Source organism: Bombina bombina, chromosome 8 (genome assembly GCF_027579735.1).
Source record: "Bombina bombina isolate aBomBom1 chromosome 8, aBomBom1.pri, whole genome shotgun sequence".
Lineage (NCBI taxonomy): Eukaryota > Metazoa > Chordata > Amphibia > Anura > Bombinatoridae > Bombina > Bombina bombina.
In genome coordinates, this window is record NC_069506.1 from 105,250,520 (window position 1) to 105,269,043 (window position 18,524).

An 18,524-nucleotide genomic window follows, 5' to 3' on the forward strand; every position below is an offset into this window, starting at 1 on the left:
GTAATTAGCTTAAAAATCTTGTAATCTTTTTTTTATTTTTTGTAATTTAGTGTTTGTTTTTTTTTGTAATTTAGTTTAGTTAATTTAATTGTATTTTTAGATAGATGTTTGTAGTTTATTTAATTTATTGATAGTGTAGGTGTATTTGTAACTTAGGTTAGGATTTATTTTACAGGTAATTGGGTAATTATTTTAACTAGGTAGATATTAATAGTTAATAACTATTTAATAGCTATTATACCTAGTTAAAATAATTAACAATTTACCTGTAAAATAAATATTAACCCTAACATAGCTACAATCTAATTATTAATTATATTGTAGCTATCTTAGGGTTTATTTTATAGGTAAGTATTTAGATTTAAATAGGAATATTTTAGTTTATAAATGAATTAGATTAATTTAATATAAATTTAGTTAGGGGTGTTAGGGTTAGATAGAGTTAATATAGTTAATATAAATACTATAGTAACTATATTAACTATATTAACCCTAATATAATTAGGGTTAATATAGTTAATATATATAATGTAATACCTATATTAACTATAATATACTTAGGGTTAATATAGATAATATAGCTGGCGGCGGGGTAGGTAGATTAAATTAGGGGTTAATCATTTTAATAGAGATGGCGGCGGTGTAAGGGGCTTACATTAGGGGTTAATAATATTAATATAGCTGGCGGCGGTATAGGGGGATTAGATTAGGGGTTAATAATTTTTATATAGGTGGCGGCGGTGTAAGGGGTCAGATTAGGGGATAGATAAGGTAGATGACAGCGGTGTAAGGGGTTCTAATTAGGGGATAGATAAGGTAGATGGCGGCGGTTTTAGGGGCTCACAGTAGGGGGTTAGTTTATGTAGATGGCGGCGGGGTCCGGGAGCGGCGGTTTAGGGGTTAATAACTTTATTAGGGATTTTGGGGGGGGGGGTATCGCGGTTGACAGGTAGATAGACATTGCGCATGCGTTAGGTGTTAGGTTTATTTTAGAAGATCGCGGTTGACAGGGAGATAGACTGCGCATGCGTTAGGTGTTAGGTTTATTTTAGAAGATCGCGGTTGACAGGGAGATAGACTGCGCATGCGTTAGGTGTTAGGTTTATTTTAGCAGCCAGTTTAGGGAGTTACGGGGCTCCAATAGTCAGCGTAAGGCTTCTTACGGCTGCTTTTTGTGGCGAGGTGAAAATGGAGTAAGTTTTCTCCATTTTCGCCACGTAAGTCCTTACGCTGCATATTGGATACCAAACTGCGCTGGTTTGGTATACCTGCCTATAGCCCAAAAAACTACGGACGACGGCAGAAATATACGCGCGTAACTTCTAGGTTACGCAGTATATGTGATACCAAACCAGCGTAAATATTGGCGTCGCCGGCTTTTGCGGGCGACGATTTTTATCGGATCGACCCCCAGGAGCATAATTTCTATTAGGGTTTTCAAGAGATATAACCCTGAACTGATCTTGATCTGTAAACTTTGCAAATGTTGCTAACAATGAAAGTGTGAAATAAGTTGAAAACATTTCCTATTTGCTAATACATATTACAAATGTATTAAAAATGAATGTCCTTTTAAGATATATTTTTTAGTTACACGTCTCCATTTCAGGTAGTATAATATGCTAGTTTCTGTAATTTTATGCTTGTTTGGTTATAGCTAATGTATGTTATTAACAGGCCATGTTATGATTTAGGTCTTAAAGGGTCATTCCAGGCAAAATTGAAATCCACATGAATGCATTTCAGTTTTAAATAGAAGCATTTTTTTAATGTATATGTATTAGCAAAAATGCTTCTGATTAAAGTTATAGCTGTTTCAAATTTGTATTTAAGTATGCCTAAGGTGCTTGTGCCATCTGGTAGTGACTCAATTTGTTTATTGCTGACATGATAAAAGCCCCACTGGCACTCTGAGCAGCTGGAGTATTAACACTAAAATGTTAACACTAAAACAGTGATAACTTTTACTAGAAACATTTTTGCCAATACTTGTATATTGCAAATATGTTTCAGTTCAAAGATGTAATTAATCTATGCTCATTTAAATTTTGACCGGAATGTCCCTTTAAAGACACAATTTAGCTAGAACTTGTGTAGGACTTTATTTAATTAAAATAATATATGGGTAGTGCAAAAATTAACCGATGTGACTCTTCCTTAAAAGAAGCCTGGCAAGGTTTATTTTATCCTAGGTTGACAAGGCCTACGCTTATGGTGGCAGAGTGTAGCTTTATATTTTTTTTCCATTTAACATTTCATAAACATATTTTATCTATCACCAGTTTGCCCAAAAGTATTTGCTTCCCTTTGTGTTTCTTTTCTAATGCTTTGAGGTTTGTTGTCCAGCATATTATATCAGAAATAGATATTTTGCTTGTTTCAAAATATTTAAATAAAATTAGTGTGAAGTGATGCGCTGGGTTCCCCAACTGGCCAACCTAATAGAAACTACCTTCTTCCTAGGTAGCTATATAACTAGGGAGTATCAAATTGGAAAATTCAGGTGGCGCTTAAACCCCACACCTTAGGGGTGAAACGTTGAAGGTGATAAGCATACTCTCTGTGGAACTTAAGAATTTGGAGTTTATTCTAAACGCAAGGACTCTGCGTACTTAGTACCTATGTGCAGAGACCTAAGGCTTTCCTGATGGCTGGGAGGTAAATAGTAACCATACCAAGACTTGCGCAAGTGAAGATCGTTACTAAAGAAACCCGGTATCCTGAGATGCACCAAACACAGCGTACCTGCCGGTGGGGAACAGCCGGACAAGACATTGATAAGGAGCAGGTGAGATTAAGAGCACAGGGTTCCCTGCACTGATAATGTCAGATATAATTAGAGGAGACTAACACGCTTAATTAATCCTGTGACAAAAAAAAGCGATACTATTGGAAAGAGACTGTATTAGCACACCCAGCACCAAGAGTGTTTGTAATTTGGAAGCGCATTTGGAAAGAGGTGGTGATTGGATAACCAAGTTGTTTAAGAACATTGCACATTGTTTACAATTGGAGACAGCTGATACTGTTTGAACTGACTAACAGCAAGTTAACACTACGATTTTCTTATATCAAACATTGCACTGGTGATTATATGTTGCATAGTGTTTACATAGGATACGATCAGTAAGGAAATTCATAGAAGCTCAGTATACCTAAAAAAGTTGAAGGAGCATTTTATGGTTGAACTATTTTATTGTTGATTAAGCACTGATATTGACCTGTTATTTTATAATTTTTTATATAGTATAGTTAAAGTTATCAGTGAATAGAAATTGTAGGCTGTATGAATGGTGATTGTAACTGTTTTGGGCCAAAACGTATGATTGAATTTGTGATGATATTTGAACAATTTTTTAATGACATTTGATTGTCTTCATACTGTGTTTAATAAATTAAGTGTTTTGAAGAGCTGACTGCATCTAGTAAGAATTTTTTTCAAAGAGGGAATTTTTAAGATTTTGTATTAGTATTGAACCCACAGCTTTTTTTAAGCGCCACCTGAATTTTCCAATCTGATACTTCAAAATATTTAAATGTATGGCTGAGCTTTAGAAGTCATTAGCATAACAGGCTGTTTTGTTTGTTTCTTTTTCTTTCTATTTTTTCTTTATTTATTCATTTTTTATTCCTCCCTGGCCCAGCTTAGCCCTAGCTAAATCTAAAAAGTGCCAACCTTCCTCACATAACTGCAGTCTTTTGAAGGAGCAGAAATGAACTGTGAGTCTAAATAGTACTGGAATGGAATGGAATGAATATGGTGGAGGCAATAGCTATCTGAATCAGCAGACCACAGAAGAGGCCATTATCATGCAGGGTGGCAGACCAATGAGGAGGTAGGGGGCAGCACACCAGTGGGGAGGCAGTGGAGCAGGACTATAGGGGAAGGCAACACTGGCATTAGCAATAGCTGAGGAAGAGCAGTGGGTTAAGAGGCAGCACACCAGAGAGGTGGACTATGTGGCAGGTGAAGCAGGCATGGATGGGTTTGCCACCACAGATAAGCAACAAATAGCAGTAACAGACCTGGGCTATCCCTTCTCAAACATATTTAAATCTGCCCAATGGAGGTCTTGGCTAGAGGCTAGAAACTGAGCATGTAAAGTGGGTGCTTACAAGCAGAGAACGTTAGGTATGGGCAAACTAGCATAGTCTTTCGTCTGCAGTAAATTTATATCACTCCATTTTAATTACTCTGCACCCCCATTAGCCACAAATCCTGTTTTAAAGCAATGGAACTTCAGATTCGTTTTAATACGTTTTTTTAATATTCACTTTAATTTCCCTTTAAAGCTTTAACTGCCAAAGAAATTGCTGCAGAATTATATTGATTTAAAATAGATTGTAGTCCTCCCTGGAAACCAAAACATTAACGTTTCTTAGCTAATAATGAACATATGGCTGACAAGGGGGGTTAAACACTGCTATAGCTGACAGAAGGTAAAATTACTGATCTATTTTATAAAGAACAGGATAAAGGAGGCAGCAAGTTTTCCTGTTTCTAGGGCTGCATGAGACCTGCATATACCACCTGATACCCGAATACAAAAAGTGAAAATAAGTAATAAAATAATGTTGCGCAAAATGCAAACATGGTTACCGTGTAATGACTATTGTTGTAATCTATCAGAGCTCCATCTTTCTTCCATGTGACAGTGGGTTCAGGTTTCCCAGTTGGCGGTAAGCACTCGATTACAAGAGGATTCCCGACTGCTACAACTGCATTAGCTGGATTGAGTCGAAACTCTTCTCCTATAGCTGCAAGAACATAAAATAAATTTACATTAAAATAGATAAAAATCCATTTTGAAATACACTTAAAACAGAACATCAATATATATATATAATTTCACATACAAGAAATAATAATATGGTATTATGTTATTAAGTTATGATACCTCTTCTTTTTTAAACTAAAGGGACATTACATAATAAGAATAAACATCATTAGTGAGCAGTATAGTGTGCTATGCTAACCATCTTATTGTATAGTCAATTTTGGAATAAACAACAAAACAAGATACAGATGAATAAAGCAATGATCTTAAGTATAGATTGCAGCTATTCCTATATAAGAACGCCCAATCTCGTTTGCAGCTGGTGCGCATGCACAGATGGATCTAAAACGTTATGAATGATGTCAGAAGCTGTTTAAAGGGACAGTACACACCAATTTTCATATAACTGCATGTAATAGACACTACTATAAAGAAGAATATGTACAAATAGTTATTTAGAAGTTCCCAGTTTAGCACTGTTGATGAGGTAGTCTGGGACACCCACAGAAAGGGGCTGGGAAAACATAAAGAGCAGACACTCCCTTCATATGAAAAGACAGATAACATAAACAGGAGCCTGGAGGAGTCTGTAAACATACATATACATCAGGCACTGTGGGGTTTGGTTAGGAGTCAGCACAATGTTCCTAAAAAATATGCAAATCTCTAAAAAAAAATTATAAAAACACTCCCAGATGGGCTATATAAATAAATAGATCATCTACAAACATTTATGCAAAGAAAAATCTAGTGTACAATGTCCCTTTAAAAATCCACTTGCATATAGTTGAAAATTGAGAGGGGGCGCATTAATTTGGTGCATTCCTTGTACCTAAAATCATTGTCCTCGTCAGCCACAGCTTTGTATTTAAATTATACAAATAAATAAGTCTACAAAAATGAACCACACTGCACTAAAAAGTTGGTCTGCACTGCTATATAGGATGATGTGAAGACCATTTCTTAGGCATAAAGCTTAGTATGTTTTCTGTTCTTTAGCTGTGCTAATAAACTAAAATCCAGTTTTCATCAGAGACAATATTTTAAAAGATGCCTTTTACCTGGAATAAAATATACTGGGCTGAATTACAAGTGGCGTGCAAACAATTGCTCTAGGGTTTTCGCTATTGTTTGCGTGCCATTTAGATTGCGCTGATATTACAAGTGGAGCAGAGCAATCTTGATTTACACTAGAAGTCTTACAACGATTTCAGAGCTGTGTTTAACTGTTTTGCGAAATTAAAAAGTTGCACAAAACACTTAAAAAAACATTAGAAAGTACAGTTACTCGCATATTAACACTATCTAATAAAAATGATTCTTAAAAAAATTTGCACACAAAATTTATAAGGGCTCAAAGATATGAGATCTCGGGTGTTAGAAAAAAAAAAAGCTGCCGAAGGGCTTTAACATTGAGATACATACATATACATAAATAAAAAGAGAGAAGTGTTCAACCTGGGAACGAACAATAGCATAATAACTTGTTCTATGGCTAGTTACCACCCAAGAAGCAGCCTCTTTTTGCTCAACATGTGCCTTTCACAGAGAAGAACTTTCCTGAAGCATATCAGTCTGATCCTGACTTAACAGTAAAGTCCAGCCCCAAAATACCAGACAATCCCTCTCTGAACGAGAGAAAGAGCAATCCCCAGATGTACGTTTCGGTCTAGTGTAGGCCTCGTCAGTGAGGTGCAGCCATATCCCTCTAGGCACACTGAGCAACGGGTCCAAGTCTGGATTTCCACATCACACTTAGGGAGACTTCCCTAAGTGTCATAATTTGCATAAATAAAAAGAGAGAAGCGCTCAACCTGGGAACGAACAATAGCATATTAGCTTGTTCTATGTCTAGTTACCACCCAAGAAGAAGCCTATTTTTGCTCAACATGTGCCCACTGCCTTTCACAGAGGAGAACTTTCCTGAAGCATATCAGCCTAATCCTGACTTAACAGTACAGTCCAGGCCCGAAATACCAGGCAATCCCTCTCTGAACGAGAGAAACAGCAAAACCCCAGATGTACGTTTCGGCCTAGTGTAGGCCTCGTTAGTGAGGTGCAGCCATATCCCTCTAGGCACACTGAGCAACGGGTCCACGTCTGGATTCCCGCATCACACTTAGGGAGACATTATTTGCATAAATAAAAAGAGAGAAGCGTTCAACTTGGGAACGAATAATAGCATAATAGTTTGTTCTATGGCTAGTTACCACCCAAGAAGCAGCCTCTTTTTGCTCAACATGTGCCTTTCACAGAGAAGAACTTTTCTGAAGCATGTCAGTCTGATCCTGACTTAACAGTACAGTCCAGCCCCGAAATACCAGGCAATCCCTCTCTCAACGAGAGAAACAGCAAAACCCCAGACATACGTGGGATAAGACTGATATGCTTCATGAAAGTTTTCCTCTGTGAAAAGCACACTAGTCTAAAAGAGGCTGCTCCTGGGTGGTAAATCAAAATAGAACTAGCTGTTGAGCTGCTGTTCGTTCCTGGTAGAGCGCTTCTCTCTTCGTATGCAAATTAATATGACCCTGGGGAAGTCTCCATATGGGTGATGGGGGAAACCAGATATGGACTCCTTTCCCAGTGTGCTTAGAGGAATGTGGCTGTACCTCACTGATGAGGCCCACAGGAGACCGAAATGATCGTCTGGGGTTGCCATGTTGCTTGTTCAGAGGAGAATTGCCTGGTATTTCGGGGCTGGACTGACCTTACTTGGCGGAATCAGACTGATATACTTCAGGAAAGCTTTCCTTTGTGAAAAGCACACTGGTCTAAAAGAGGTTGCTCTCTCTTTATATGCACATACATATACATGTCTAATGATGGATATATATGTATGTGTATATATATATATATATATATATATATATTAACATATTTTTATGTGTATATATGTATTTACAAACATATATACACATATAAACACATAAATATAAATGTACACACATATATATAAGTGCATTAGAGCCTTTTGCCATAAAGTAGATGAAAACATATTAATGCAATATTCATATTTAATAAAGGTTTTAACTATGTATTTACTGTAAATATTTCATATTCCAATATTCTGCACATAGCAGAATATGTTTTAAATATTTACAAATAGATATTCCTATGTATACCTGTATATATCTATACCTACAGTATATATATTCATCTAAATATATATTTGTTTAAAAAAATATCAGATATATGTAGAAATATTTATTTGTTTAGGAATAAATAGAACATATTCCATTATGTTAAGAAAATTGAAAAATGAAATATTCATAATTTCATGTTAGGTTAGCGCTATTAAGAATATGTGATGGTGTTTGCGAGAGAGAGTGGGGTGTTAGTTTTCTTTTCAACTTTTTTCTCTATTGACTTCTATGGGGGAATGCGTGAACGCGATCACAAATTTCAACTTTTTGTGCAAATCAGGTTACTGCTGGAGAAAAAAACTGTTTACTTTAAACTTGTAATACCAGCGAAACCCGACTAGCGCAAAAATGAAAATCCTAGAGGAGTCTGATATAGCGAAAACGCAAAATACTGCTCCAATGGTAATCTAGCCCACTATGTACTACACTTTTTTATGCAGCAAAGTTTTTATGATTTTAAACGTTATTGGATAGATTACGATTGTTAACATTGCTCAAGCGCAATCAATTGTGCTTCTATTTTTGCACTCATTTTACAAGTCCAAAGTTATGTTCTCACTTGAGCGATAGTCTAGGGCAGTGATGGTGAACCTTGACATTTCAGAACATCCCATAATGCTCCACAGGACTGCAGAGGGCCTAAGGATCATGGGAAATGTAGTTCTGAAAACATCTGGAGTGCCAAAGTTCACCATCACTGGTCTACGGTGTGCTAGCATCTGCATGCCAAATAGCACAGGTATGGGAAATCCCTCACAAAATAGACTGCAATTGGGGGTGCACAGTAAAAGTCATGTTGGATAATGATCGAGCACTAAACTGATGTTGCACAAGTAGTAGAGTTCTTCATGTAGTTATGTGCTATATTATTTTAATTTTAAGTATAGAATACTTCATACATACATATTTACAAACATATCCACACACATACACGTTTGCTCCCTTCTCTGTCCCGCCCCTTGTCATATATAATATCCCTTTAATTTTGGCACAAAACTTTTTTTATTATTAACTCTGTTTCATAAGTGTTTAAATCTAAATCTAAACTAAAAACTTTATTTGCATAGCATTTTTTATTTGTTTTGTTTTGTTACTTTCACTCTAAAAAAACCTAATATTACAGTGTAATTTTAGAATGCCCTGAGCGCAACATTTAACTCACCAGTCACCACTTGTAATGCGAGCACAATAAGTGCACTATTGGCGCTCCTTGCACTGTCCATTTGAAGTATAGCGTGTGCTAAAAAAGATTCAGCCACATTAAGGTGCCCTGTTTAAAATATTTAACCATCTACTTGTGATACTTTTGCATTATTCTTAGTGTGAGGTAGCTCAAAAGATAATGCACTCTGTGCTATCGATTGCGCTCCGCTTGTAATCTAGCCTTATTAGTTTATGTTAGTGTCTTTACCCCTTTAAGGGACAGTAAATACCTTGTAATTACAAGTTTACTTGTTTAGGAGGAGCTTACCAGGACTTGTGTAACTGGAGTAGATAAAGCTAGCCACGGTCAGTATGTTGACAAACTCTCCATTCTTTTGCATTTCGTTATCTGTTAATCTCTCCTAAAGCCATTTAGAGAGGAATATTTTGCAGGATTAGGCTATAAATCCTGACAAGTGCTACTCCAGTTGTCAGAATTGGAAAACTCTGCATTCAGTCTTAAATGGCAGAGGACAAAATAAATAATAAACTTATAATGCAGAGTTGTTTCACTATGCATAATTAAATATTTCAAGTTTCAAAATGTTTACTGGTCCTTTAAAGTGACATAAAATATCTTGTAATTCCAAGACTTTTCTGTAGTCTTGCATTAAAGTGATGGTAAATCCTAGCGTTTTTTAAAAACTAGGATATTCCAGTTCTATAAATAAACGGGATTTTAAGTCATGAAGTATAAAAAAACATCATGCTGAAAGTTCCTTTATTTGCAGCGAGTTTATACCAAGCTCACTGGCTCTGGCCACCTATTGCAAAACTCTGTGTTTTTAATAGTGTAATGTTGTGACCTCTTATCCAATAGCATTGCGAGCCGTTTGGCATTATGCTGTATAACTAGCTAGGACTATTGAAAACGTCACCTCATTGAGAAAATAGCATTTTGCCGTGGGCGGCCAGAGACGCTAAGCTCGATAAAAGTTTGCTGCAAATAAAGGTATGTTCAGCATGAAGATTTTTATACATCATGACTGAAAAATGGAATATACTATCATTTAAATGTTAAAAACTTCTTGAATTCACTGACATCATTCGTTGCTTTTGTGGTTCATGACCAAACTCCCCTCCTTTCATCGGACCAATTATGGGACTTGTTACTAGATAGGACTTCCCAGTGTTATTTTGTTATGAAAATCTGCATTGTTTTGTGGTATCTTAATTCTTCTGTTTAGACCAATCAGGAAGAGATATTTAGCAGGATAACGTTTTGTGATGTCTGCAGTGTGCACTTCTATTTCTCAGAACTATAAAATTCAAAATGTTATAAAGCAGACAAAATAATGAAAGTATACTGAAAAGTTTGTATTTATGTATAATTAAACGTTATATTACAATCTCAAAGTATTTCATGACCCTTTAAAAAGGTATTTTAATTCAGAAGCAATTAGCATTGTTTCATGTTTTTTAAAGATTACAGCTGCCTTTTAATTGTATCATTGTTTGTGATGACAACAGAGTCTAAATATGTCCCTTTTCTAATTGTTCCCAGGAATTTCCTTTCTATCTGAGTCACTGTATTTCCTGCTCCTCCACACCTTTAACATTTAGCTACAACTTCAGATTTTATTACCCTTTACAAATGTTAGATTTCCTAGAGACTATGTATTTCCTCCTCACTCGATTTGAGACGCTTTTCAACAATCCTTTCCTATTTTTCTGTTATTTCATGTAGATTATAGTTATTTTACATCATTGAAAACACATTCTGATCAAATGCATAACGTGTGTATATTTATTTACATGTCTAAAACAGATCAGAAAACCTGCTTCCAATTTTTTTAGAGTGGATTTCTTTAATACTTATGCTTCCATCAAACAGCCTGTTTTGCCCTTCGTAAGTTATCAGTAAGGTGTTGTGTGACTGAAACCATGAATATGAGAGATAAGGCTAATTAGAATTGATTTATTAGCTTATGTTGAGGAAAAGAGTAGATAGATAAAGTAGATAGATAAAGTAGTCTACCACTGAACGAAATACATGTACATAGGCCATTGCTGTAACAAAACAGTCTGTTTTTTTTCCGAGTTATGTTTTGGTTGACTGACATGTTGAAAACCTGCAAATACACATATAAATGTATTTAATTGTGGGACCCTCTGTAACCCACTTTTACTGAATACATCCACAACAATTTCACACTTAAATAGTGTCTCCATGTTGCACCTATGACCTGACCACTATAACCACGTATGCAAAGCATCATCACTGACCCCAAATCCCATATTTAAAGGGAAACTTCAGTCAGAATTAAACTTTCATGATTCAGACAGAGAAGCAATTTTAAACAACTTTCCAATTTACTTCCATTAATAAAATGGGCAGTCTTTTTTTATTTACACTTTTTGAGTCACCAGGTCCTACTGAGCATGTGCAATAATTCACAAAATATACGTATATGCATTTGTGATTGTCTGATGGCTGTCACATGATACAGGAGAAGTGGATAGACATAACTTTAAAAATGGTCAAAAAAAATCTGCTACTTGTTTTAAAATCAGACTAAGAGGCCGATTTACTAACTGTCGGATTGACATGATCCGCTGTTGGCATTTAACATTGCAGAAGAATGAAAAAACAGGTGTCAAGTTATCCTGACCAATAGGATTTCCCCACAGAGACGACGCCTCCCGATCAGTGACGTCACGGGATATACATACGCCTCACGGAGGTGATTCTAAATACATGGACGGTACGCCTGAAGGTAAAACGGGTTAACTTTTACCCGGCTCTGATCTCTTTTTTCATCTCTTCTGAGGACTTTAGTTATTAATGTCGACTTCCTCTACATAGTACAGAGACAAGGTCTATATTGACAACAGTAGTCATTTGTTTTTATTTGTGTTTTTATATATCGGAGACGTCAGATTTTTTAATATCTTTACATTTGTGTACTTTATCTTTACAGGATTTGTACTTCTATGATTATTTGATTAAATTATATTTGCAAAGCAAGTCATTTATCTCATTTCGTTTGCATAGCAAGTCATTTATCTCACTTCATTGTAGCACCTTTAGCTTTAATTAGCGCTTCTCCTGTTTTTTCATTCTTCTGCATATCTTTTTTTCCCTAACTTGAGGGACTTTAGGGTTGGAGCAGCTTGGTGCCTCTTGCGCACACTTTAACATACCTACACACACCGGCATTTAACATTGCACAAGCAGTTCTGGTGAACTGCTTGTGCAATGCCGCCCCCTGAAAATTCACGGCCAATAGGCCACTAGCAGGGGGTGTCAATCAACCCAATCGTATGAGATTGATGTCCGCAGCCTCAGAGGAGGTGTAAGAGTTAAGGAGCAGCAGTCTTAAGACTGCTGTTTCTTAACTCCTGTTTCCGGCGAGCCTGAAGGCTTGTGTGGAAACAGAGGCATTGGGGCTGATACGGGGGTTGGTAAACCTGCCCCTAAGTGCTATTGCATTGTCTTGTTATCATTCATTGGTCGATTGTACAAATCTACTGTATTTACTGGTCCTTTTAAGGAAACCCTCCTCTAAGCTTCTCATTCCAAAAAAGACCTCACCATCAACGTTCCCATAGCAACTCCCACCTTATTCTTACATCAATGATATAGACCCTTTCCTTGATTCTCCTTGATGCTCAGCCTCAAATAGTCAACAAAACCGTTGAACTCCATTTATAAAATAACAAATTGAAAATGTAATGTTGAGGAAAGACACTCTGTTCTCCATTGTTTTCACAAAAAATCCCAAACCAACCATGAATATACAAGGGACTTTTAGACTGAACTCTCTTGAACCTCTTCATCTCTTGCTATAAAAAGAGCCCCACAGTATAATCTACCTTTACTTTTAATGCATTAACAAAAAGACTACCTGCACTCTGATTGGTCTTTTAGGTAATCAATGAAAACATCAGTGGCCTCCAATGTTCATATGATTATTGTTATCTAGCATGGTTGCCCAGAGGGGGTATTTTGCTCCTTATATTTAAGCATTTTTCTTTTGATGCAGATTACCAACCATTATTTAAACGATGCACAATGATGCGCAACTCATGTGTAGTTTTGTCCCCTCTCCAGAAAACTTGTATGTGCAAAATTCCCTGGTTTTCAAATCTTAATTTCAATCTTTATTTAAACTTGACATCTGTTAACAAATAATAATAATGGTCACCAATTAATTAATTTTACCAAGGAAGGATTTGGTACTCTGTGGGTTAACATTTTACAATGGAAGCCAGATTTTAAATTTCACTCTGAAAACATTATACTTTCAGATAATTTCAGAATCAGATAATCAACGTCAATGGCACCTACGCTATTGGTAGTAGTGTTTATAAATGGTAATATTTTAAAATATATAGTAGTTGTATGTATGTTTTCAATGGATGTAATCAGGGTGGAAAAAAGTAACAAGTGCACTCAATATTAATTTATTAAAACATAACTATTGAATTTTGCACATTATAACACATCTAGTTTAGTTAGTATTTCTATCATATTTTAGGCTGGTTAAAGGATTACTTTCTGTTATAATTTTTAAGCTAAACAACTAACATATTAAAGTTAATAAACATTAATTAAAACCTACTGACCTATATTTTCTCCAAAACAAAGTTTCATAACGTTCTAAAAGTTATATATTTTATTTGCCGATGATGTCACGTTATCCTGCCCACTATTTTCAGCACTGCTTGTTCAAAATACTTAAACCAATAACTTTGTGTTTAAAGCGCCATTTTGAAACCTAGGTATTGTAAACGGATTGGTACAGAGCAAAGGATAACCACGGAGTGGGTTTGGAAAAAAATTAAATTTGCAGACAAGATTTCTGATATACGGTAGAGATATGTTAATGAAATGCTATTGATAAAAAGTGTATTTGGGGTAGTTAGTTAGTAACAGGCATAGAAAATATTTACTTACAGTGGCCCTTTAAGTTTGTCCTTTTGCCTGTGCTTGTCTAAAATAATGTGGTTAATAAAGTTTAGCATGTTCAGAACTATTTTCTATTTAACTACCATTCGAAGATTTTATTTTAAAAAGTGCACAACACAAAGGTAAATAAGTACTTTGTTAAAAATATTCTCTCTAAATGAAAAGCAAAATGACACAGCCCAGGAACCACTAACAAGTTGAGCTTCTGCTGAAAAATTAACATAAAGCTGCACTTTTTTATATAGGTAAATGCTTCCTGAAACACTAGCACCTTTGAATTTCATGCCAGCATGGATTTATCTTGTCTAAAAATAATACAAATGAGTAGTGAGAAGTATTTGACCCAAGTGTAAGTTCAAAATATTTAAAGGGACACAAAACCCAATTTTTTTCTTCCATTTAGATAGCATGTAATTTTAAGCAACTTTCTAATTTACTCCTATTATCAATTTTCTTCCTTCTTTTGGTAGCTTTATTTAAAAAAGCAGCACTGTAAGCTTGGGAGCTGGCCCATTTTTGGTTTAGAACCCTGGGTAGCACTTGATGATTGGTGGCTACATTTAAAATTGCATGCTCTAGCTGAAACATGAAAGAAAAAAAATGGGTTTTGTGTCTCTTTAATACCAAAAGGAGCAAAATGATGATAAATCAGAGCATTTAAAAAATACTAGGATTTTCCATTACTACTAATAAACTGGACTTTCAGTGATGAGTTTGTAAAAAAAGGGTTCTAAACTTACCTTTTCTGTGCTACGTCTCCTCGCAAATGTCAGCATCTCTGGCCGCCCACTGCACTGTGCTCTTTTCTCAATGAGGTGACGTTTCCACCTCAAAACCAATAGCCGTACTAGTCATCTGACAGTGTTCTATATACTAGCACAACTATTGGTTTAGAGGTGGTAACGTCACCTCATTGAGAAAAAAATCGCTGTGCCGTAGGTGACCATAGCTAGAGAATTAATATAACACATAGAGAATGTCTTGCACTCACTTGCTAAGATAAGCTGAGTGCTTGCAAGTGAGTGCAAAACTTTATCTGTGTGTTGTATTAATTTGTTTTGTAATTTTCCCTATGGGCCTTGCACCCAGACCTGTCTGGGGTTAACTGCCTGGGACTCCCGGGACAATGCTTTTGAGCACCCAGGGCTGTGCATGTTGCAGGGTCATCGGATATGTACCTAGTCCAGTCTGAGAGTGCAGTCCCTTTCCGTGTTTTGTATATGTCTAGGGTGATTACATAAGTCTGTGTTTGTTTGATTGAGAGCTTGCATTGTATGGCTGTATAAGGTACCCAGGTTTTGGGAGAAACCTTCACATGATACCTGGGCTTGTCCCATTTGGCCAGATGCAGTAACTAACTCTTCCAGTTTTGCTTAGCTGAGCGCTTGCAAGTGAGTGCAAGACTTTCTCTGTGTGTTGTGTGTGTGTGTGTGTATATATATTATATAACTTTTGCAAACAGAGTAGCACATTAAGAACTGGTTATGATCTCAAGCTGGAGGAGGATAAGCTCAGTAACAATATGTAAAAGCACTTCTATACACAAATATCTAAAAGGGGTGGCAAAGTAAAATTAGTGTAAGGTAAGCAAGAATACCTGGGAATTAGAACAGTAGTTTAATAGTTATGGCTACACTGTAACAAACAATAATTCTTTATTTGTTCTCTCAGCTACAAATGTATGAATTTATTAAGTTACAAAGACAAACTGAACTTTATGAAACTGATAAGAGAATACATTCAGATTATACTGTGATGCCGTGCTGAGGAGTATGTGTACAGAAAAGTTAACCTTTAAATGTTGTCAGTACAAATAACAAAACCCAGGATATTCAAACAATGATATGGCTGAACATGTCAAAACAATTCTCTTCCTGCTTCCTCCTGTTTTCTGAAAGTTTAATCAGCATACAGACGGCCTCCCATTTTTTAGGAACACCTGAAAATAATTTATTTAGATCAAGGACTTCCAATCTATACTCTATAGGTGCCCAATCAGATTTATTTACTCACTGTTAGGGCATGGACAAAATTACAATGTTATAATAATTAAATATTGACAAATTTAATTTAAATTTGGGAACCAACGTCAATTTGGTAAGGGGATAATAAACAAGGTATTTGCATATATGTAGATAGCAAATATTTTTGTTAAATTCTAAACCTGTGACTCTCTGGCACTATATATACTATATATACAGTTAGACAGTTTGCCAATAGAATTAACAAAGCTGAACAGAGGGTGTCAGATCTTGAAGATCTTACTACTCTTCACAGTGCCAACCTAGAATCCACCAATCTCTTTATCACCACAATACAGGCTAAACTAGAAGATCTTGAGAATCGTTCCCGTAGGAACAACATTCGGCTAATAGGGGTCCCAGAGGACAAGTGCTATGAGGATTTAAATTCCTTTATCTCTGAGTCGTTACCCCAACTTCTTAAAATTCCCTCTAATCATCCCCAGATCATAGTGGAAAGGGCACATAGGCTAGGCAAACCTTGGGCGGATAACAAAGGTAACCACAGACCCAGACCGGTGATTGCAAAACTTCTAAACTTCCAAGATAAGGTCACATTGATGCAATTTTATCGAAAGAATCAGCCCATTATACTTGGAGAATCTAAAATTCTCCCTTTTCAGGACTTTTCAGTTGAGACAACATCCAAAAGGAGGGCGTTAGCCCCTATTTGCACCAAATTAATCCAACAGGGCTACAAAGCCACCATTATCTATCCTGCAAAACTTAAAATTACAGAGGGCGAGAATGTTTATACTTTAAATACCATACAAGAGGTAGAACAACACTTGAAAGACTCTAATATCCTGACATAGCTGTCAGGCCGAAAATAGGTCACCACTGCTTTGTTTTTCTATCTTTTTTTCTTCTTCTTCTTTTCTTCTCCTCTCTTGGCTGTTATGAGCAAAGACTTTGCTGGTCCAGGAGAGCGTGTCCGGATGGGGTTTTTTACACCCTTTTTTTTTTTTTCTCTTTTTCTCCCTCCCCCCCGCACTTGGACATCTGGTTCAATCTCTAATGGCAAACTTTAAACTAATTTCCTGCAATGTGGGTGGGATCTCCACCCCCATTAAAAGAAATGCTATTCTCACACATTTGAGCAAACTCGGGACCGACATAGCATTCCTACAAGAAACACATTTGACATCAGAGGAGTCCCTGAAACTCAGATCTTCTTGGGTGAAAGAAATTTTTTTTCCCCCGGGAGTTGGAAGGAGGAGAGGGGTGGTCATTCTGACAGGGAAAAAAATTAACTTAGAAGTCATTCATAGCGAAGTAGACCATGAGGGAAGATTTGTGATAATAAAAGTAAAAATCCACAAAACAATTTTTACCATGTGCAACATTTACGCCCCTAACAAGCTGGATCCAGCTTTCTGGTCCAGGATTCAGGCCAAAATCCTCTCTGTTCATGAGGGTCATCTGGTTCTTGGTGGCGACTTCAATATGTCTCCACACTGCCCACTGGATAGACTTAGAAATTCCAATAATACACTTAAACAAAAAAGGGACAGTCTAGAAGCTAAGTTAATAAAATCAATTATGCAGAACCTTGCAATAAAAGACGTCTGGAGGCTCCAAAACCCCATCGTCAGGGACTTCACATGCTTATCTAGGGCTCATAAAACGCTGTCTAGAATCGACCTATTCCTTATTAACAACAGATTGACTATGTCAGAAGTAAAAGCAGACATACTGCCTATTTTCCTGTCTGACCACGGCCTTATCTCGTTAGAGTTTCAGCTTAACCACATCAAAAATAGACCAACACGCTTTACTTTCCCTTCCTTCCTTGCGACCGATCTGAAATTCAAAAATTGGCTTAAACTCAAATTTTCTGACTACCTCCAACACAATCAGGGCCATATAGGTTCCCCTTTGGTGTTCTGGGAAGCTGCGAAGGCAGTCCTCAGGGGCGAAATCATAGCCTACAGTGCTGCAAGATCTAGAAAAATAAGATTAAGAGAGAAAGAAATCACTAACTCAGTAATCAACTCTTACAATTCCTTTTTGCTGGAAAAATCCTTTATAAACTGGGCAAAATATGTCCGGGCCAAAAACGCCAGAGATACATTCGCAGTCTTCCAGGAAACACAGAGGGACCTAAGACTCCAAGCCAGAATTTACAGATTCGGAAATAAATTCGGCAAATTACTGGCGAATTTGGTCAAAAGGGAGAAAAAAAAAGTCATCCTTTATTGAGAGCATCCAACAGGATGGTATTCTCCTTGACAAACCGGACGAGATTGCAGAGGCATTTGTCAGATACTATCAGGACTTGTATTTGTGTAGGAGCTCAAATCTTACTCAAGTGTCGCAATTCTGGAGTAAAATCTCCTGCCCTAAAATTTCAGCTGAGTTGGCCGATACTCTCAATGCCCCAATCACCGAAGCAGAGATAACAAAAACTATCACAGATCTCGCCACTAATAAAACACCAGGACCAGATGGCCTTCCGAATGAG

General features: G+C 36.6%; 1 protein-coding gene across 1 annotated transcript in view; it reads right to left on the reverse strand.

Moving 5' to 3' along the window:
* The window catches only part of ROBO4 (roundabout guidance receptor 4), a 458,861-nt gene that overhangs the window by 374,230 nt on the left and 66,107 nt on the right, over positions 1-18,524 (reverse strand). The window contains exon 3 of the mRNA XM_053690486.1: positions 4,601-4,758. Coding sequence (XP_053546461.1) covers positions 4,601-4,758 — 158 coding nt within the window. The remainder of the gene's footprint in view (positions 1-4,600; positions 4,759-18,524) is intronic.